Source organism: Mytilus galloprovincialis, chromosome 1 (genome assembly GCF_965363235.1).
Source record: "Mytilus galloprovincialis chromosome 1, xbMytGall1.hap1.1, whole genome shotgun sequence".
In the NCBI taxonomy this organism is placed as follows: Eukaryota; Metazoa; Mollusca; class Bivalvia; order Mytilida; family Mytilidae; genus Mytilus; species Mytilus galloprovincialis.
In genome coordinates, this window is record NC_134838.1 from 107,195,098 (window position 1) to 107,218,111 (window position 23,014).

Consider the following 23,014-nt stretch of genomic DNA (forward strand, 5'->3'; position numbering starts at 1 on the left):
GTTATACAGCTATATAACTACCTACCTGTTGAGCCCTGCATGTACGCGTCATCCCTTGACGTACAGTAAATTGACAACAACTTGTCTACACATCTCCTGAACAGGAAATACAACGGAGCATCGTTCGTAGCTGTTACCTTGACACTACGGAACACAGCTTGTGCGTCCTAGACAGCAAACCAACAACGTTGAACAAACATTGCCTACACATAGTTGATTTACATCATGGATCCAAGTCACGCGGAACAGCAAGAAGAGGTTCAGCCCCCAGAGGGAAATGTCACTGAAGAAACAGAAGAAAATCCGTCTAAAACAACAAATGTAGATGAAAATGCCGAGACTAGGCGAGTGCGTTAACTTACCGAAAAGGGACAGGGAGCCTTTATAGAAAAACGGGACAAGTTCTATCACGACTTAGAGGCCCTATGGTCAAACCTAGAATCTCAGTTATTAGAAACGGCCAAGCCTCCTAACGATCTCCAGCAATTGTTAACAGCACAAGATAAAATTGTACAAGCCTGTACTAAGTATCGCAGGCTCACAGACGAGTACTTGACATTTCTGAAAAATACAAAAACATTAGACAGCCTTCAAGACATTGATACGTGCAAATTCTCAACGGATATCCGAATGTCTAAAGTCGAACTGGCAATTGAAACTTTGCACGAGCATCGCCTCACCTTGACAAAGGCTAAATCTACAAAAACGAGGACATCTAAGGGCAAGACCACCTCGCACAGTGGAAGCTCCCACGTCTCTGACATTTCAAGTCTTGCACGGAAGAAGCGTGCTAAAGCAGAGGCTGCCAGAACTCAGATAGCCTTTGCTGAAAAACAGGCCTTGCTCCTAAAGCAGGAGGCAATGATAGAAGAACAGACTCTTTTCAAGCAAAATGAAATAAAGGCCGAGGCAGAACAAGAAGCCATCAGAGCAGATCAAGAAGCCACAAGCAGAAAAGCCGAGGCGGAGCAAGAGGCTATACGTAGAAATGCCGAGACTGCACACCAGAGAGCTGAAATGAAACGTGAGGCCATACGCAGGAAAACTTTAATGGAACAGGAGGCTGCACGTGCAACACGGGAAAAGGCCGAAATTAAAGTTGCTATGAATATTCTAGAAGCACAAAGAGAAGCTGCAGCCGCAGAAGCCGAGGCTCGTGTCCTAGAATACGACGGCAGCCAAGCATTTAGCGATCTTCCTGATGAAAAGGAAGACCCGCTCCAGCGTGTGCAAGATTTCGTCAATAAACTTCCTGTATCAACTGTTGTAAAGGAAGTAACAGGACCTCAAAAGAAAAAACAAATTCCTGTTAAGATCGAGCTGAGTCACGAAGCACCAGCGTTCGTGCCATCCGTGGCACTGAACTTACTGTCACAGACATCTGCTGTCTTGCCTTCCGATACTAAGTCACCGGAAGTTACCTCTATCCCAGATCTGGGATTAGTAACCGGCATACAAAAACTAGGCCTTTCAGATGAGATCCCTGCTGAACACCAAAAACAGGGTGTTAAAGAAGCGATCCCTGTCTTACGCACAAAACAAGACGTTATAGAAGAGATCCCTGTTTCACACCAAAAACAAGGCGTAATAGAAGAGATCCCTGTTGCACACCAGCAACAAATCAACTCAACATCGGAGATTACTAGATTTCTCTTGCGCAAGGACCTGCTTTTCTCCCGATTAACAAGCTTTAACGATCGGGCAGAATCCTTCCATACATGGAAAGCAAGCTTTAAAAACGTGACAGACGAGTTACAAGTATCTGACTCGGAACAGATTGATTTATTGATCAAGTGGCTCGGTCCAGAGTCTGCTAAACATGCCATAAGCATAAGAGCGTCGAACGCCAATAATCCTACAATAGGTATACAAAGATTATGGAAAAGGCTTGACGAGCGGTATGGTGCTCCAGAAATGTTGGAAGCCTCTCTCAGGAGTAAACTTGACAAATTCCCAACATTGACGAATAAGGACAACGCACGTCTTTATGAACTATCTGACATTCTATCAGAAATAGAATACCACAAGGAAAATCCTAAGCTGGGATGTCTGCTAGCTTATTTTGATTCACCGACCGGAATAAACCCTGTCATTGAAAAACTACCATATGGACTTCAGGAAAAGTGGATTACAAGGGCGTCTAGATACAAATCTAACCACGGCGTTGCCTTTTCTCCCTTTACAGAGTTATCTGCTTTCATCAGTGAAATCAGTAGAATTAAAAACGATCCTGGATTAATCTTTGGGTCAAAAGTCACACCAAATACAAAAGGTGCTGCGCCAAGGTTCACGTCTTACCCCAAGACTAAAGTTGGTACTCATAAAACAGCGGTTGAGAAGCAATCTGGAGACGCCAGCAAACAAGGTCTTTGTATTCTGCACAATACAAAGCATTCCTTAAATGAATGTCGAGCGTTCCGAGCCAAGTCAATAGAGGAACGCAAAGGTCTTTTGAAAGAAAACAATGTCTGTTACAAGTGTTGTGATTCTACCAAACACAGAAGCCGGGAATGCAACCTGCAAGTTCTCAGTCAAGCATACCTAAGCAAGCCTACGGCGGGGAGCCTACAGAATCGGCTGAAACTAAGTCAACCTCAGTTAACTCTATCTGTACTGAGATCTGCAAAGATACATATAGCGGGAAATCGTGTGCTAAAATACTTCCTGTGACATTTATCACAAAGATAACCAGTACAAAGTTATTCGCATGTACGCCATCATTGATGACCAAAGCAACCGGTCACTAGCATCACCTGAATTCTCCAATCTTTTCGACGTAAAAGATAAACCGGAGAACTATACTCTATCAACATGCTCCGGCAAAGTAGTCACTTCCGGGAAAAGAGGAAGAGGTTTCGTCATGGAATCAATCAATGGTAATGACAAGTTTGATCTTCCTGTACTGATTGAATGTGATCATGTTCCCAATAATAGGGACGAAATACCTACTCCTGAAGTTACAATGCATCACCCTCATTTAAGAGAACTTAGGGCTAGCATTCCACCAATAGAGGAAAATTGCCAAATTCTTCTCTTAATTGTCAGAGACCTTATAGAGGCACACCATGTCCTTGACCAGCGCATAGGACCACCCAGAACTCCATATGCACAACAATTGAAACTGGGTTGGGTAGTGATAGGAGAAACTTGCATTAACAAGCAGCATGTGCCTCTTGAGTTAAATGTCAAGATAACTAACATTTTACCTACAGGACAACCTTCAACGTTTCAACCATGTACAAGCAAATTTGACATTCGGGAAAACTACACAGACCCCGTTAAGAAAGATTTACAATCGCTACTCTTTGAAAAAACAATGGACGATGATAAGCCTGGAATGTCATATGAAGACAAAATGTTCATGAAACAGATGGACAACGAATTTGTCAGAGACTCGGAAGGAAGTTGGGTAGCACCGTTACCGTTCCGAGTGCCAAGACAGCCATTGCCAAGCAACAAACCACAGGCTCTTCATCGTGCTAACATGTTAGACGCCAGTCTGAATAAAAACCCAGTAAAGCGGGAACATTTTCTTACGTTTATGAGTAAAATCTTAGATAATAATCATGCAGAGCTCGCACAACCGTTGGGCGAACATGAAGAGTGCTGGTATTTACCATTGTTTGGTGTTTATCACCCGAAGAAACCCGATCAGATTAGGGGTGTGTTTGATTCTTCCGCCAAATGTAATGGAGTTTCACTCAACAGCGTCCTGCTAACAGGTCAAGACTTGACCAATGATCTCTTGGGAGTACTGCTGCGTTTCCGGAAAGAAATGGTCGCAGTAACTGCAGACGTTCAACACATGTTTCACTGCTTTGTAGTGAGAAAAGACCACCGAAATTATCTGAGATTTTTATGGCATAAAAACAACGACCTACAAGAGAACCTTGTCGAGTTCCGCATGAGAGTTCATGTTTTTGGAAATAGTCCGTCACCTGCCGTTGCTACGCTTGGACTCAGAAAAGCAGCTCAGGCATCAGAACAAGAGTTCGGCAGTCACGTGACTAGCTTTGTTACAAGAGACTTCTACGTTGACGACGGTCTTACGTCATGTCCTACCAAAGAGGAAGCTGTTAAGCTCATGAAGGACACACAGCAAGCATTAGCAAAATATGGAAACTTACGCCTTCACAAGTTTGCCTCTAATTGTGCGGAAGTTATGTCTGCATTTCATGCCAGTGATTTGGCTTCAAATCTTAAAGATCTAGACTTAGAATGCGACAGTAAACCCTTACAACGTAGCCTTGGACTCAGTTGGGATGTAAACACTGACAATTTCTTATTTCAATTATCATCTGAAAACAAACCAATAACTCGGAGAGGAATTTTATCGACGATAAACAGTCTCTACGATCCTCTTGGATTTTTGGCTCCTGTGATTATAAAAAGGAAACTACTATTAAGGAAAATAGTATCAGAAACCGTCGATTGGGACCAACCTCTCTCTGATGAAACAGCAGCGGAGTGGAAATCTTGGAGAGATACTCTAATTGCTATCGAAACATTACGCATTCCACGTACCTACGTGCCGTATCTCAGCAAAACAGCCACAAAGGAGTTGCACGTCTTCTCTAATGCATCAGAAAAAGCCATAGCAGCTCAGGCGCGTAGCTCCCTATACGCTAACACGCAGTTGCGTGCACATCGATTCGGCATGCAAAAAAAATAATGGCAAAATAAAAATTTATAAATTGAATGTTAAAGGAAACACCTATGTTGTCACTTTTTTAATTGATGAAATATCATTAAATAACGGCATTTGGTTTCAAAATAAAAGTTTTATTGGAGATGATGGCAAAATCGAACAGTAACTTGTATCTTTTAAAAGATTTGAATTTGTAATACTCAGTCTAAGACATGTAGTTTTGGAGCACATTTTACAGTGTACGGTTCATCAGTTTGGAATGAGATGTACCAATCGGCGTTAGAATTATCAGAACTCTTCGATATTATTGAAAATATGCCGAGGCGATGTGGTCAGCAGATTACCGGAGCCAATCACCCTGCAAACACGCCAAAACAGTATTGGAAAGTCTCATTATTTTTTGCGTTCATAGACCATATGAAAAGGGAACTGGAGAGTGGAATCGCGTCTAGTATTATCAGAAAATCGCTTCTTTGTGCTATATCTGCTTCATCGTGTTGTAGGACATATAACAGACGAACAAATCTCAACATTGTCTGAGACATACGAAACTGACCTGGCATGTAATTTTGACGAATTTAATGGGGAGGTCGCTCGATGCCGAACATGTACGCTGGTTTATAACATCTTGCGAGTGCTACCATGGAGATCTATCAGTGTACTACGTATGTTGAAAACAAATGTACGATCAACAATGAACAACGACATGCAGTTACTGCATATTCATCGGTATTTCAGTGTGAATATTGACAGTAATAAAGAAGTTTGTTTCTGCCTAGACCCGAAGAGCAGATTTTTGACGATTTTGAGTAAATTATGTATCACAAATATGTGTTGTTTATGTATTACTCTATTAAGAAGATTTATTTATAGTTTTACAATCATATATTTTTTATAAGTCCTGACTACATATAGCGCCTCTTTTAACCGTCCTATGACCGAAAACCGAAAAAAAAACCCATTTTTCTGCATAAAAGGGTCCCAAAATTAGTTGCTTGCACATCATTTCTTTCTAGCTACGCCCCTGCAGCTGTTGCATATCTACGCACGACCGACAGTAGTGGTGAACCTAACATAGGGTTCATTCTTGGGAAAGCTAAAGATGCACCAACGAGTGGTCACACTATTCCACGACTTGAATTATCTGCTGCTGTATTAGCAGTTGAGATTACACAAACCATTGTGGATAATTTAGATTTACATATAGACACCTTGAAATTCTACACAGACAGTAAAGTTGTCTTAGGTTACATCAGTAATGAGACAAGAAGGTTCTTTATCTATGTCGCCAATAGAGTAGAGAAAATAAGGAAATTTAGCTCTCCAAGTCAATGGAATTACGTACCAACTAACCGTAATCCCGCAGATTCGGGAACAAGGTCCGTACCAGCCCACGAAATTCATAGCAGTGAATGGTTATTGGGACCAAGACAACTTCTTTCCTCAGAACAGAAGAATTCTGAGGACATATATCAGCTAATAGATCCAGAGGAAGATGGAGAAATTCGTGCAACTGTTAATGTTGCAAAAACATTTGCCACACTTGAACATAAAGGTATCGGAACTGAAAGATTCAACAGATTCTCAAACTGGACATCACTTGTGCGAGCGATAGCCTTTTTAGAACGTTTCTCCCGTTTACACGGGTCAAAACAAGCAGCACCAGTGAATTCTCTGGAAGGATTTTCGAATGCCGAAAATTTCATCTTAATATCTGCTCAATTGGAAGTTTACGGAGAAGAAATAGATTGCATTAAACGTCGGGAACAAATTCATAAGCGGAGCCCGATAGCTAACTTAAATCCGTTTTTGGACGAACGAGGACTATTACGAGTAGGAGGTCGTATTGCTAAATCTGACTTAAACCTCCGTGAAAAGAAACCATTGATCGTCCCTGGACGCCATCATATAGCGACATTATTAGTCCGACACTACCATGACAAGATAAAACATCAAGGTCGCCACTTCACAGATGGAGCGATTCGATCCGCAGGATTCTGGATCGTCGGAGCAAAGCGCTTGATCTCTTCTCTCATTCACAAATGTGTGACTTGCCGCAAACTTAGAGGAAAAACTGAGTGTCAAATTATGTCTGATTTGCCAGAGGACCGTCTTGAACCGTCACCTCCATTTACCAACGTTGGAATAGACACTTTTGGACCCTGGACAATTGTTTCACGTAAAACACGTGGTGGATACGCAAACTCAAAACGTTGGGCAATTCTTTTCACATGCTTAGTGACTAGAGCTGTTCACATCGAACTAATCGAGGAAATGAGCTCTTCAGCCTTCATAAACGCCGTTAGAAGATTCGCCGCTATAAGAGGTCAAGTTAAGATTTTCCGATCTGACCGTGGAACAAACTTTATTGGCGCAATCGACGATCTAAAGATTGACTCAATCAACGTCGAAGATGGACCCTTCAAGAACTTTCTGTACAATTCTGGTACAACTTGGATCTTCAATCCACCGCATTCGTCCCACATGGGTGGAGCCTGGGAAAGAATGATTGGTATCACCAGGAGAATTCTTGATTCTATGCTTCTAAATACAGCCGGAAGAAGCCGAACGCATGACGTGCTCAACACACTAATGGCAGAAGTTTCAGCAATAGTGAACTCTAGACCTCTGGTACCGGTATCAACAGATCCAGAAAATCCGTTAATATTAACTCCGGCTATGTTATTGACACAGAAAACCGACTACGTATTCACCTCAGATCATCTCGGAGAATTCGATAAACGAGATCTATGTCTTGCCGAATGGAGACGAGTACAGGCTCTTGCCAGTGTTTTCTGGTCCCGTTGGAGGAAAGAGTACCTGCCGTTACTACAACAACGACGAAAATGGACCGAAGATCGCCGTGATCTCATCGAAGGAGACGTCATTCTTCTAAAGGACAAAAACATTTGCCGTACCCAATGGCCCGTTGGAATCATAGTGAACTCATTTAAAAGTTCAGACGAACATGTCCGAAAAGCAGAAGTGCGAGTAATCGTTAATGAGAAAGCCACAACCTACACACGCCCTATCGTGGACATGATTCTTCTCGTAGAGAACAACTCTGTGTAATTATTTGTATATATTTTGGATTTATATAGTGACATTCACATGTGGAATACTTATGGAATAGTGATATCAGATAGACATCAGACGGGGAGTATTCTGTTACACCGTTCCGTAATTTATACAGTTCGTTTGATTATATTCTTAATCTATTTATGTGTTCCAGTCTAGGAGGATTATTCATCTTTAACCTCATAAGAACATTAAAACATCGTATCATCGCTACCTTTCCCCTGCTCACACGGATCTCAAACCGAACATTGCAAGGTCATACCAGTTCTGGAGAACTTTTCAAAGGACAAACGTCATCTAGGACACAATTCGTGACTAACCACAGAGTGAGTTAACTTTACAACATTGTTTTTGAAGCCTTCAAATTACTCTATACATATTTGAACATTCTCTCCGTGAAACACTGGAAATTTATCTGCTCTTGAAAGTACAACATTTTCTCGGATTCAACGGACTGTGCTATCTATTACCTTTGACATTTCGTTTTAATAACATTAATTGAACACATTGTAAAATTGTATTTTATTTGTTTTTCAGCTTTTTACCATATGTCAGATTGGTTCATCATTAAAGTATCAGCACCTGATAGTCTTTTCTCCTTGAGCCCAATCGTCGGTTATACTTAATGGTCAGGCCATTACAAGCTTCAATATGAGCAGCAACTCTCTATCTAGGATCTATGTTAGAAATTGCAAGCTCTTGGATATCGTATCAACTGGGCGATACATACTCCGAATAATCGACATTGCTGGAATGTTGCTACATAAGATTGAAAAGAAGGTGAAATCATCTCTTAGTTCATAAAGTTTCTAGATGTAAGCCAAGCCTTAACTTTATCTGTATCATGTATTCCAAGTTCAATGGGATAGATCATAGTCAACCAATTTTGAATTGTTTTGTGAGAGAACATCATCTATACAGCTAAAAGTAAGTCAGACGGATCCAAAAGAATTTACATGTTATACAACTCACCACTATCAAACTGCGACCAAATATGACATCATTTCATTCAGAAATACAATAAAGATGAAAATTCAATGCATTGGAAAACAGGACGTTGGTCTCAGCCCGATTCAGAAAGTGACCAAATGTTACATTCCATCACTTTCAAGCTTCTGCCAAAATATGAAGTCACTTTATTTTTGTAGTACTTGAAAAAAGTATGGCGAAAATATTTTGACTAATAGAAAGATGGAAACAGTGGATGCAATAAGTCCCTATGAGTAGGTGACATGGTGTATTTTTCGTTCAAATTTAATTCTCAGTCACCAACCCCAAATACTAGTAAAAATTCATTTATTAGAGAAAAGATAGTTCCAATAGTTCATAGAAGAAATAAATAATAATTTATTTTAAATAATTTATTTTAACTATGAACTATTGAAACTATCTTTTCTCTAATAAATGAATTTACACTAGTGTTTTGGGTTGGTGACTGAGAATTAAATTTGAACGAAAAATACACCATGTCATAGGGATATAATTCGGTTGAATGTAAAGTAGAACGTTTCCCCTCGTATCTTTGCAATAAGATCAGGGTAATTGCTCCCCATTCCGTCGCCTATAGTAAACTATATAGATATTTGCCCCGCGAAATATCTTTACCGAATTGATTTTTATATTTGATCAATGATACTAGTAATCCGTCCTTGCTGACTTTGTAAAATTACCGAGGCGTTTTGTTATTTGTATTGCGGGATAGGGTTGTGAAGTGCATTCGTAAGTCATTTAGTTACATTCCAAGCAAGGTTGAACCAAAGACTGTCAGTTGCTGCTACTTAAAACTAGAGGCTCTAAAGAGCCTGTGTCGCTCACCTTGGTCTATGTGAATATTAAACAAAGGAAGCAGATGGATTCATGACAAAATTGTGTTTTGGTGATGGTGATGTGTTTGTACGTCTTACTTTACTGAACATTCTTGCTGCTTACAGTTATCTCTATCTATAATGAACTTGGGCCAGTAGTTTCAGTGGAAAATGTTAGTAAAAATATACAAATTTATGAAAATTGTTAAAAATTGACTATAAAGGACAATAACTCCTTAGTGGGTCAATTGACCATTTCAGTCATATTGACTTATTTGTAAATCATACTTTGCTGTACATAATTGCTATTTAAAGTTTATCTCTATCTATAATAATATTCAAGATAATGACCCAAAACAGTAAAATTTCCTTAAAATTACCAATTTAGGGGCAGCAACCCAACAACGGGTTGTCCAATTCATCTGAAAATTCCAGGGCAGATAGATCTTGACCTGATAAACAATTTTACACTTTTTACAGATTTGCTCTAAATGCTTTGGTTTTTGAGTTATAAGCCAAAAGCTGTATTTTACCCCAATGTTCTATTTTTAGCCATGGCGACCATCTTGGTTAGATGGCCGGGTCAACGGACACATTTTTTAAACTAAATACCCCAAAGATGATTATGGCCAAGTTTTGATTAATTTGGCCCAGTAGTTTCAGAGGAGAAGATTTTTGTAAAAGATTACGAAGATTTACAAAAAATGGTTAAAAATTGACTATAAAGGGCAATAACTCCTAAAGGGGTTAACTGACCATTTTGGTCACTATTTTTAGCCATGGTGGCCATCTTGGTTGGTTGGCCGGGTCACCGGACACATTTTTTTAAACTAGATACCCCAATGATGATTGTGGCCAAGTTTGGTTTAATTTGGCCCAGTAGTTTCAGAGGAGAAGATTTTTGTAAAAGTTAACGACGACGGACGACGACGGACGCCGGACGCAAAGTGATGGGAAAAGCTCACTTTGCCCTTTGGGCCAGGTGAGCTAAAAAAACGGTATATACGAGTAAAAGCACAAAAACTTAAAGAAGTTTACTGAGTGTCTCTGGTTTACGTACAATGGAATTCAAGTAAATAGACTTAAATTCAGTTATCGCTGGGGCCACTGACAGATTGTGTTTCATGTTTTAGATTTACCTTACTGAGTGACGTTATACTCTGTGGCGTAATTTAGTCCTTTTTAGAATTTCATCGCAGCAAATAAGCTGTTTAAAACATGTAAGGTGGCTCGTTGGTACAAAAATTTCAGCAAAAAATTAAACCTTTATTTTTTTTATAACAAATTTTATTTATTACACAATTAGTTATTACTTCATGATATGGTACAAAAATCAAACCAAAAAAATTATTCGGATTGGCCCCAGATGACTTTTAAAATGTTTATATCATTGAAAAGGCTCCAAATTATCTCCCTTTGGTGCAAAAAATGCCATTTTTGGCATTAAATTTGAAATATCTTTTTTAACTCATCGGTGACCTATATTTTTTTATTATTATTATCAAATAAGCTGTACATAAACTAAATAATTGTAAAATTTAAGCGATTTCTGTACTTAGGCTATTTTTTTATTTCGATATTACCTCTATTTCTCCTATTAGTTCAACAGAAAAAAAGGACATTCACAAAAATGTATGCTTCTTCCAGAAGCAGATTGTGAGCTTAAATGAACGGTGACCCCATTTTTTTTATTACATTTTTCTTTTAAGTATATGATAAAGTTCATTTATAAAAAAAATATAGCAAAATCCTATATTAGAAAAAAAATTTGATACCCAGGAGCCCCCTTAAATTTCGTAAGCGGAAAAATTGAAAACCCGCCCTCCCACTCCAACTTTTGGACGAGATACTGCTCTTTTGTATTTATTTTTCAGGTTTGTGTCGGTGACAATGGTGATACAGATTTGTCTGATGATGTTAACTTGTTTACAGTTGAGAAAAGTGACTTTTATTTGAACTTTGAGCTTCATAAATAGATTCCCAATAAATGGCAGAATTCGCTGCATAGAATCTTAATGTTAACTATGAAATTTTAGGTTTTTTGATAATACAGACTACACTTGTGTTTCCCACGGTGTTTTCTAAATTTAAAGCACCAGTGTATCCCACGGTGCATCTTTACATTTTCATATATATCTATCTGGTTGACATATTATCTTCGGGTAACCGATCATAGATCTATCTACATATACATCTATGGTCTATCTATCTATATATATATATTATATATCATATGAATCTTTCATATTATGAATAAAAGCTGTGGCCAGATATCGCCAAACCATATATGTATTTTGTTTTAATGGCACCATCTGAGATAATTGAATATCATCTATAGAAAAGTCGAGATTACGTCAGAATTTAATCAACTAATTTCATATTTTAAAAAAAATCAGTGTTAATATTAACTTAAAATAAAACATAAGAATGTCATGGTTTGTTACATAACAGTAATAAAAAAATGTATAACAATACATGTATGCATGATCTAACAAGTGATAAATCATATTCTTAATAGTATAAATAATGATACATTCATTAAAACTAACAGTAGACCAAAATATATCAGTATAACACGAATGCCCGCGTTCATGGCAGAAAAGATTCTTACATAAGTCAAAATTTTATAACAACTAAATGCAAACATATAAAAAAAAATTGCTCAAATAGTTGAAGAAATGCGGGTTGTGATTACGAAATCATTGTAAACTTTAAAATACTTTATTCGAAATCTTGTTGATCGAAATCAAAGTTTTCAATGAAGTCGACTTTATATTAAATCGTTTATGCATTTTTTTTCTAACCTTTCGTAGTTTTCATTTTATGATAAAACCGTAATTCTAAAGCAACCCGAGCTATGTGATTAACATTTACCAGATTTATACAGCTATATTTTAAATTCTGAAATCTAAGAAAACAATTGACGAATTAGTCTTGTTAATCATTAAAAGAAGAAAATTCTTCAAAATTCCTTTAAAATTTACTTCCACTAAGTAGATACCAATGCTGGACTTTTAGTTCCAGTAAGTTTGGTTTGAAGAGTGCTTAGACCATTGTAAATATTTACCACGTACACTAGTATGGTTAGTTATAGAATACTAGAGATCTTTGTTCTTCAGACATAGTTGTTCCGAATTGTTTATGGCCATTCTTTAACGCGCTTTTTCACGTGTGTCTCCGTGTTTTAAAGTAGTACATCTGCGACCATGTAAAATATTGGCTCAGAACGTTTATTTCCAGTGACGGTTAAACCGAAAAAGATTTTATATAATCAGCAAATTTCATTTCCATTTTTAAATTAGTAACAGGAGTTATGTTGGCTTATTAGTAGACTTTTCCGAAATAATCACCAAGACTGATAAAGCAAAGTGTGAATATTAAAACAATGACAACCATTTTAACCGACGAAAAATGCACAGGCACTTGTCTCAGAAAAAAATTCCTATATACGCACCTTAATATAATTAAGGTATATACGGGAAAAGATTTCCGAGGCAAGTGACTGTGGAAAAATGGTGGCAATATGTCATACTGGCCTTATGACTTAAAAATTTGAAAGTCTACACATATTACAAAGCTGACTAGAACTATCATTAAATATATTTTCTATTATAAAATTTGTGTTATTGCGTTATATGTGCATACTTTATCTGTACTTAAAAAGTAAGTCTTACAAAAATTGCAGTCATGTTTCCAGAATACATTACTTAGTAATACTTTACCCTCGAACTAATCAAATTAAAAAAAACGACAATATATTAATGATGATACATGTACCCTTTGGTTTAGACTCGCACTCTCCTGTGTAAATTTGCAATTTCGTACGTCAAACTTCTTGAGGCTGCCTGTATTTTTGCTGCCTTTATAACTAAATCATGAGTTTATCGTGAAGGCTATAAATTACCCGTCAGTTTTAACACGTCAATCTCAACACTTAAGTATCAAAAATATGTCTTTAACCGAAACTTTGTCTATCTTAGTCATACGAAAAATGACTAAGCAGGTCGCACTTTACTCTGCAGAGACATTTCCCGTTTGCACCAGGTATTTACTTCTTCTTCGGTCGCCAACCATTGATAAAATCAACTATTTTTTTGATTTCTAAAGCATTCAGTTCAGGGAATCCTTCTCTTAATAATTTTTTGTCCAATGAGCAAAGCAAGTTTCCGTCTATTTGTTCGTTTGCGAGTCTGATGACAACACGGTCCTTCATTCCGATATACCTCATTGATTTGGATACTTCGTTGACAGTTAAGCCAACTAGATCATTCGGAGGTAACCATCCATCATCAACGTATTCCGAGTATTCACTATAACTAAACTCACTGTCTCCATGAAATCCATAGTCCCCAGATATTGCCGAGTCGTTTCCTCTATAGATATCACTAAAACCAGAATTGGACGCCGCTCGTGGATACCGACGATTATCCTGATCACCTGACAGCACATATGAAGCAGACCTAACATATTCTGTTGGAAAAGAACGAGACTCTCGAAGTCCTTCATTTTCAGTGTAGTCATCAACATTGTTTGGAACTACCGAATTGAGTGCTTCCTTGCTTTGTCTTAGATCATTGATCGAGTCATGATAATTAAATACATCCATCACATTACGAATACGACGAGAGTTGTGACTTCGAACAGTTGCATTAGCTGGGAAATTTAAATTTTTCTGAGATCTCGATTTCGTTCGGTTCCAATCAGACATTGATCGCGTTTCTAAATTTTGATCATCGTTAAATATTCTTTCGTCAAATGAACTTTTTCGTTTTGTTTCTGCTAGTGCCGTAGCTCTATATGGCGACGAATATATTTGATTTCTGTTTGCATTATTTGAATAACTATCGAATTCTTCATAATCTGGTATGTTACCGGGAATTGCACTACGTACTTTACGAGCACGAATTTGTTTGGCGTTTTCTTTAGGTGCAACTGGTGGTTTTGTTCTTACAACACCACTTGTCCCATATGGATTTTCTGACCGCATTTTTTGTTTGACCTGAGCTGGACACATATAACCATCTTCTTCATCTCCGTGTGATCCATATAGTTTATTATGATGTTGTGATGACGGAGGTTGAGGTGCTGGAGGTAGTTCTTCGTAAACAGCATCGTTATAATGACCCGTTCTTGGTGAAGACGTGCTATTTGGAACAGGCGGAAGATCACGATTTTGCACAGGATATTGCCGCATCATGCCGTATGATGCTGATTTTGAGTTGTCTTGAAAATTATTTGAACACTGATCTATGGAATCAAATTCAGAAATAAATTTAGGGTTATTTGATGCGGAATCAGTTTTTGCATTTGTTCCACCGTTGTTTTCATCTTCATCCCCTACCTGAAAAAAATCTTCCAAATTCATATCACTTTTACTTAGTCTAGAGGAAAATACACCCGCAGTCTGTAAAGCTTTTAAACTAGCACGTTCTTTTTTACTTTTTGATCTGACACTCAGTTTATCTAATATACCACTACCTTTTGATTTTTTGTTCACTTTTACTCGCATTGGTAACATAGGATCTGAGGTCTCATTCATATATAATGGATCTGGTATCATTTCTGTGTTCGGTGAGTCTATATCATCCTGTTCAATATGTTCGCGATATCGCTGTGATTTCCTGCTCTTAGTCATACCCTTTACTAACCGGATGTCAGCATCAGCTGGGATTTCATACATTGCATTTCTGTCGCCCGTTGTAGAAAATTTAGCAACACCAACCACTTCTTCATCTTGAACCCCCTTAAGAATTATCATACCATTTGGTACAATAGTTCGATTTTCTTGTTCGATATCCTGTACAAGTTGTGCTTTGACTGGTAATTTAAATGCCATGACTAGATCGTGAAGTTCATAGACTGCATCATAGTTACATGACGACACATCACCGACTGGACTAAAAAGACCTGTCATTATTAACGGAACCATAATTTCTTTACCCTGATCATCAAAACATTGCAGATATTTCAGTTCTTGTTCTTTTTTGTGATGTTTACTAGATTTCAGAATTCGTTTAAAAAACGTTCGCATTGAAGATTTTCCTTTCTTTTGGTCCATGTAGACAATGCCAGTGATTAAAACATCTCCTGGTTTCACTTCTAAAGGCTGCCAGCTACTTGGACCATTTTCATTAGTTAAGTGATATCCAACTATGGATGTCCGTACCAAAAACTTTTTGGGTTTTACGTTTGCTATTGATTGTATGGAATCGAAATATTCAACCGCCCTTCCGTCTTCTGGAAGCACTTCAAACCAGCCTATAAGTAAACACCAAAGACAATCAGATTTATATTAAGATTCGTAATAGCTTTTGGCTGGAAAGATTGTTATAATCTGACATCTTCAACATGATTGGATGGAATCATTCGGCACAATCTAATACCTAAATTTACAATTTTGATTTGATAACAATCAACAATGCATTCGCCTTCAATTCGAGTAAAAAAATCATTTGACTTAAGGAACCATTACGACACAATAAATGCAGATCGTCACGAAAGGCCCAATTTTGTTATATCCCGATGTAGCGCGAGTATGATAAATGAATAAAATATTGAACAATAAAGCACAGTACTTCGCCAAGTATGTAAGAAGGCTATAAAGGCGAACCCATACAGTTTATTTGTGCAATGTGAGCTCCTTCTTATTTGATGAACCAAACATTTTTTTAACCATTGAGATCATGATTGTGAACAAGACAGGTAGAAAAAACGCACTTAACTTCAGATACCTTAAGAATCATTCCACAAAAGTCTGGTTCAGAAAAAAATGATTGTAAAAGTTTATAATGACGACGACGAATTATAATGACGACGACGAATGTCATGTGATGACAAAATCTGACATGACATTTTATGCCACATGATCACGAGCTAAAACTAAGATTTTAATCACATATACCAATCTTTTACACGTACATTTGTACTTTTTAACTGCGTTGCAAATCATGTAATAAAACTTGATGGCTAACTGAAGTATTTTAAAGGAAACTAAACTTGTTTTCATTAGATACCTTACAAAATGTACAATTGTGTTCTTTATACTAATAGACTACGTTTTTCAATGGAGTAAAACAAACTTAAATAAGTAGTGACAAAATGAAGTTAATTACATGGTTAATTATGTGTTCAAATATCGTTTTGTATAATTTATTGAACTTGTTAGTGTTCTGCTTTACTACACATACATACCTACGCCATACATACATACATACATACATACATACATACATACATACATACATACATACATACATACATACATACATACATACATACATACATACATACATACATACATACATACATACATACATACATACATACATACATACATACATACATACATACATACATACATACATACATACATACATACATACATACATACATACATACATACATACATACATACATACATACATACATACATACATACATACATACATACATACATACATACATACATACATACATACATACATACATACATACATACATACATACATACATACATACATACATACATACATACATACATACATACATACATACATACATACATACATACATACATACATACATACATACATACATACATACATACATACATACATACATACATACATACATACATACATACATACATACATACATACATACATACATACATACATGTAGGTAACAGTTCTGTGTTTAAACAGTTGATATATCATGTCTTAACTCGTGATACATGCATGTAAAAAATGATAATGATATTAAAGTGAGAAATGAAATCATTGCTTCCATAATACTTACTGAAGGATTTACTACGTTATTTCTAAATATGTATACATTGAAGTGTCCTTGGTCCAAATAGAGAATGGAAAGGACAGTTTTACATTTTGTAATGATATCTATATTACCAACAACTTGGATAACATTTACTGAACTGCACACACAACCACTTAGTCAAAGAAATACGAATTAAGATTCCAACTCGAAACAGTTATACACAACTGTAGCCATCTAGATGTCTATTTAGTTATTTGTATCTCTGTATTGTTATCCCATCCTTTTATTCATATGGTTAACTTATCATTTTTATTATTTTAATTACATGGCAGATATTCAGGGATCCCCAAACCCGTTATTAAGTATAAACTGTATTACAGTTTACATTTAGTTAAAGCTGGCCAGTGGGAACAGTAGACCAATAAATTTACCGGATGATGGCCACAATCAACAAACTGCATATTTTGCCATGACCTCGGTGCGCATATACCCCCCCCCCCCCCCAAAAAAAAAAAAAAAATATGTTTCTGGTTTTGTGAGGGGTTTGTTCCTGGTTTCGCTGCATGTGACAGAATGTTACACGACGCATAACATTTATTGAAAGTTATAAAAAGTGAGTGTTCAACAAATTCAAATGTCACATTCGTATAACATAAGTTTTATCTCAATTATCGTACGCCATATAGACCAACTGAAATAGGGAAGGATATGTACTAACAGAGCGAGCCTTTAAAATAAGATTGTGGGGGGAGTCGCCTGTCATTGAGACTGTGTTGTGGTGGATTCAAAATACCCCAAATAAGCTCTATGGTAAATGGTGCAAAATCCTGCATTCAGGCAATCTTCAGCACACTTAATTTTTTAGATAAGACTTTGATAGTGTTCAATGAACGTACCATTTTGTAATGATTTCGCGTAAGCATGTGTGTGTACGTTGGTTCTGTATGACTGAAATCGTAAATGGAGTATCAATTATTACTTATTTATGTACATTCCTCCCCTTTAACATGATTTTCCTTTTGTTATTCACATTAACACTGTAGTTCAATAAGTCTTTTGTATGTCATTTCTACTATGTAATGTATATAATGGGTTGTCATTTGAGGTACAGTCTTAATTCGTGCATATTTGATAACCGATAAGTAAATTAAATCATTTGGGGATATTTGTTCATCTTGTTCAAACCGTTTCAAACATTCAGGAATATTTGATATAATCAAATACTTTATACGTTGGCAAACAATTAAATTTACATTAATTTTAAAGGCTTGATCAGCTAGTCCAACCGGGACATCTTCTTATTTATTGAGTCATATCTTATATTTACCCGACGTTTTAAAGTGACAAGCTGTCAAAATAAAATAATCATCTTATAATTTGTTTGTTGTTTTTCTTGACTAACACATGATTTTCGTCCAGAAGCTACAATTTGTATTTTGAAGCTTTTAAAGGTGATTGTTGGTATGGTTGATTTATATGAAATAAGTCCCTTAGGCTACCCATTAAGTTGTTCCAAAAAAAAGGTGAGAAAAATAAACCTACAGGACACATTACCACTTTCTAAAGACACATTCAAACATGTATGCTAAAATAAATCAATTAGTTTGTTAAAAGAAAAGAGTTATAAAACCCCTACCATACCGAAGTTTACCTTTGTATGTTATTGGGAGCTGAATTTCCTTTTCTGACGGTAAATATTCTGCTTGCTGTCGGTTCCACTGCATCCGATGTACAATAATTATTTTACGACAACGAATTTCCAGAACATGTAATAAATTTTCCATTTCATCTTCCGAATCTGAACGAGAGTCTGAGCTGTCACTTCTCCATCCGGGGACGTAACTAGAAATTGTACCTTTTTGAATCTTGGCCACAAACGGCATACGGTCTCGACACAGTACTATTAAGTCTTTAAGATGTCTTGGTTTGTCATCCCATGTAATGTCAGCAATCTGTGGCGGTGACTTTCTCACTGTCGCATAAACATCATCGACAGTCCTGAACCGGTCCGCCATTTTACTGACCTTAGTTACAGTGACGCCGTTTGAAATGTTTTACCTGTCCTCCATAGATCTGTTGATGAATTCAGCATAACAGTAGCCTCCTGAAAATTTCATAGTATCTTCATGTCTTTTGGTAATAAATAAGAACTGTTCCACACTACGTGTGTACCTTTTAATGACATGCTAAGTACAATGTACACGGCTCAGCTGTTCTACCTGTGTGAATATTGGGTAAAATAATCCGGTACAAAATACCCATACTTTATTGATCCGGACATTTAAATGTTACGTTGCAAATACTTGACTTAGTGGATAATAAAATTTTTGTAGTAATTAATCGCGTTTATGTTATAATGACAACTCTTGACCAGCATATATGACCCATATTATGCCTATGTCAATACACATATTATAGAATTTTTCATAAAGACGGTAGGTATAATGGTTAGTCTGGACATATATAATACTAAAAGGTTTAGATTACTTAATTTTTTAAAGATTTTGACAAATTAAGTAGTACTTGTACAACAGTTACTTGACCATAAAAAAAATAATATATTTTAGGGAAATCTGTCTCGAGGATATGTAATTTTTAACTGGTATCATTACTTTTATTTCTCCGATCTTATATTATGAAGAAACTTCTATTTCACAACACGACCATTGGGTAGAATCCTCTGCTGGTATACTGTAAGTTCCAGGGAGTATAGCGAGCCAAGTAGCTAGTGCAATGGCGTGAACATATGGAAATTGTTAGATTGAAATTTGCTGTTAAACATTTTGGAAATAATTTTCAATCAAATCCACACCGCAAAGCTCTTACACCTTGTCAAGATTTGGCTACACTATATATGTCTTTATTGGTTTGTCAAATATTTTGCCTTGAGCATCATAATTCACTAGTCTTTTATCTTATATTTCATACTCATGCTGATATTTTTTCTTATATTTTATTTTGTTTTGTATAACATACATCTCAATGATGTTTCTTTATTATAAATTGTTTTTGTTTTGTTTGAATTTGTATTCAGAGACGTCTCTACTGCTCTTATAAAATTTATCCAATCATTAATGCTGTTCTTGAAAATAAAACATGTTGAAATTTAGTTTGTGTACAGTTTATGACCTATAAGATGACTGAAAACATAAAAAGGCATACAATGTAGTACTAGTAATAAAAAAATCCAAATGTGTTGATTACATAATTTCTCCAGAGCCCTTTCATTCTTAAACACAAACGAAAAATCTTTTCGAAGCAGCCCTTTAACAAGTTTAGACAGTTTACAGACCCTCAAGTTATCACAAACATATCTTTAACACATTTCTACTTTCGGTCTATTCTTATCCAATGTGACCGTGACATTAGAACAGGGAATCGGTATAGGTTTTTTTCTTATTTCACATTTCTTTCAGATATTTAAATTTAGTTTTAACTCAAATAAGCATGGTATTTGCTCATTGTTGAAGCCTGTTTGTGACCTATAATTGTTAATCAGTTTCGTTGCCATTTAGTGTCTTGTAAAGAGTTGTCTCATTGGCAATCATACCTCATCTTCATATTTGTATAAAGACATTAATCATCCAGAAAACAATTTATATTTAAGTAAACGAAATAACACTTTATAAATTTTGTGAGTTCGAATCTCTTTCCTTGAAACTCCATTATCGGAAACACTCAGATTTAAACATTTGTAAGCCCGGGATGTATTAACCTGAATAAATAAATCCAGTCGTTATATCACACTCCCTATCGATCAATACATCCTCTGGAGGACAATGACCGTAAGGGGGCGCTGTAACTATTCGAGTTAGGGATGTATAAATACACAGAAACGTAAGGAGCTACTGGTATAAATATGACTGAAGGAAATCATAAAATGTTGATCGCAAGTTGTTTTCCCTTCCAAAATTTCTACAGTCAATTTAGGTTATTTGTAAATGGCAACATTTCCCCATTTAAGAACAGTTCATATGAGAACTGAATGAAACGTTATTGACCTCCAAATATTAATTTTAGGCTACCAACTTTTTATCCAGTATTTCAGTCATACCTGTTGCCTTTTACATCAACATGTGCGACATAAACCAAAAATCGTTATCTACAAAATTAAAACCTGATCAATACATGTAGATTGATACATATTATAAGGATTATTCGAATCAACGTGGATCTTCCAATCCTGTCTAATATAATTCATACTAATGTAACGGATTTCGGCCTCGTTGTTCAACAGTTTGTGTCCCCTCCCCTTTTTCACTTTTTATCAAGTTAAATCTCTGTTTAAACCGTATTGGATACTTATAAATTTTTGAATATGTTTCTTTTTATTAGAATAAGTTATCTTAGATATTTATTATGAACAGTAACTTGAGCAAAGATAAATATAACGTCAAGTCCCACCTGAAACTGGGTCGCCTTTCTATTTATTTTTGTAGTGTAAATACAGAATTTCCTTATACTGGACCTACCTTTATATATTTGTTGATGATTGTATTATGTTGTTTTAATCTCTATGTATAATTATATTGAGTGAATTGGTTAACCTGGTCAAGTTTCTAGAGACTCAGAGTCTCTCTTTTTCCTTGTAATGTCCGCCATGTTTACTTGAGTCGCTTTACCGTAAACCGTCAAAGTGCACTGTCGTGAAAGGCAATATTACGTTGAAATAGAGTCTTTCGAGTCGCTTTTGACGTCAATATGAAGTCTTTTAAGTCTTTTTGTTGTATATATATTGCACTACCAGTGAGCGCGTTAGTCGTGATCGGACTACCGTGGCAAAAGGTTGCTTACAATCACAAGCCTAATAATAAATCCTTTTTTACTGTAACTTACAATATTTGAGTCTTGCACTTTTAAAAGGTTAGGAAATATTTTGTCAGAGTTTTACTTTATGTAAAACATAGATTTATAATTTTATATTATAAGAGACTCTAAAGATTAGAGATCATTAGACCCATACAAAAAGTTATATACTGAAAAGTACAGAAAAGTCAGAAATATAAAATATTCCATATTTTATACAGACTCACCGACGCAGTCTCGAGTCTTATAGTCGCTATTCAATAAGACTTCAATATAGTTTTTCTTCAGAGAAAGTAACAGTTAAAGTTATTCTTGTATTATTTACTCGATATACCAATAGTATAGAAACTGCAATTATTAACGATTCTTTACATATATATTACGAAGTCAAATATTCACAAAAAGTACAGTAAAACCCGGAGTCGCAACTTTTACATTTGAGAAGTCGACATAACTTATATAATTATAGAGATTTCTATAATTACTTGTTAATAAGATTGTTTATTTAATACTTGTGTATATAGAACTTGACCAGAGTACTCACTAGCTTGCATACTATTTAAGTGTTATTTATTGTGTTGATCTGATGTAAAAAGAGATACAATATTGAAATTGTCTGAATTACATATATATATAACCAGAGACATGTATACTAAAGATATGTCTCTGATATAACTGATCATAGTAACACTTCATTAAATCATTAACTTTAAACGAATTATTTATTTCTGTCTTCTGAATCAACGCATCTTTAAATACACCTATTGGATTACAGGGTTGAGTTAACCCAAGGGAGCAGTCATTTGAAACAGTATTTATTGCCGAGTATTAGTTTGTCTGGCGAATTGTCTAGTTTTGTCAGTGGGTCAGAGTTTCACTTCAGGGTAACGAAAACGCTATAGCA

The 23,014-nt window shown here is 36.1% G+C and overlaps 1 protein-coding gene across 1 annotated transcript; it reads right to left on the reverse strand.

Moving 5' to 3' along the window:
* Positions 1–12,003: 12,003 nt before the first annotated feature.
* Positions 12,004–19,541, reverse strand: LOC143049624 (uncharacterized). Its single transcript, XM_076223224.1, has 2 exons — positions 18,956–19,541; positions 12,004–15,789 (listed from the first exon to the last, which is right to left on the reverse strand). The coding sequence occupies exons 1-2, from the start codon at positions 19,317–19,319 to the stop codon at positions 13,580–13,582; spliced, it is 2,574 nt and encodes an 857-aa protein (XP_076079339.1). The 5' UTR covers positions 19,320–19,541; the 3' UTR covers positions 12,004–13,579.
* Between the last annotated feature and the right edge of the window lie 3,473 nt (positions 19,542–23,014).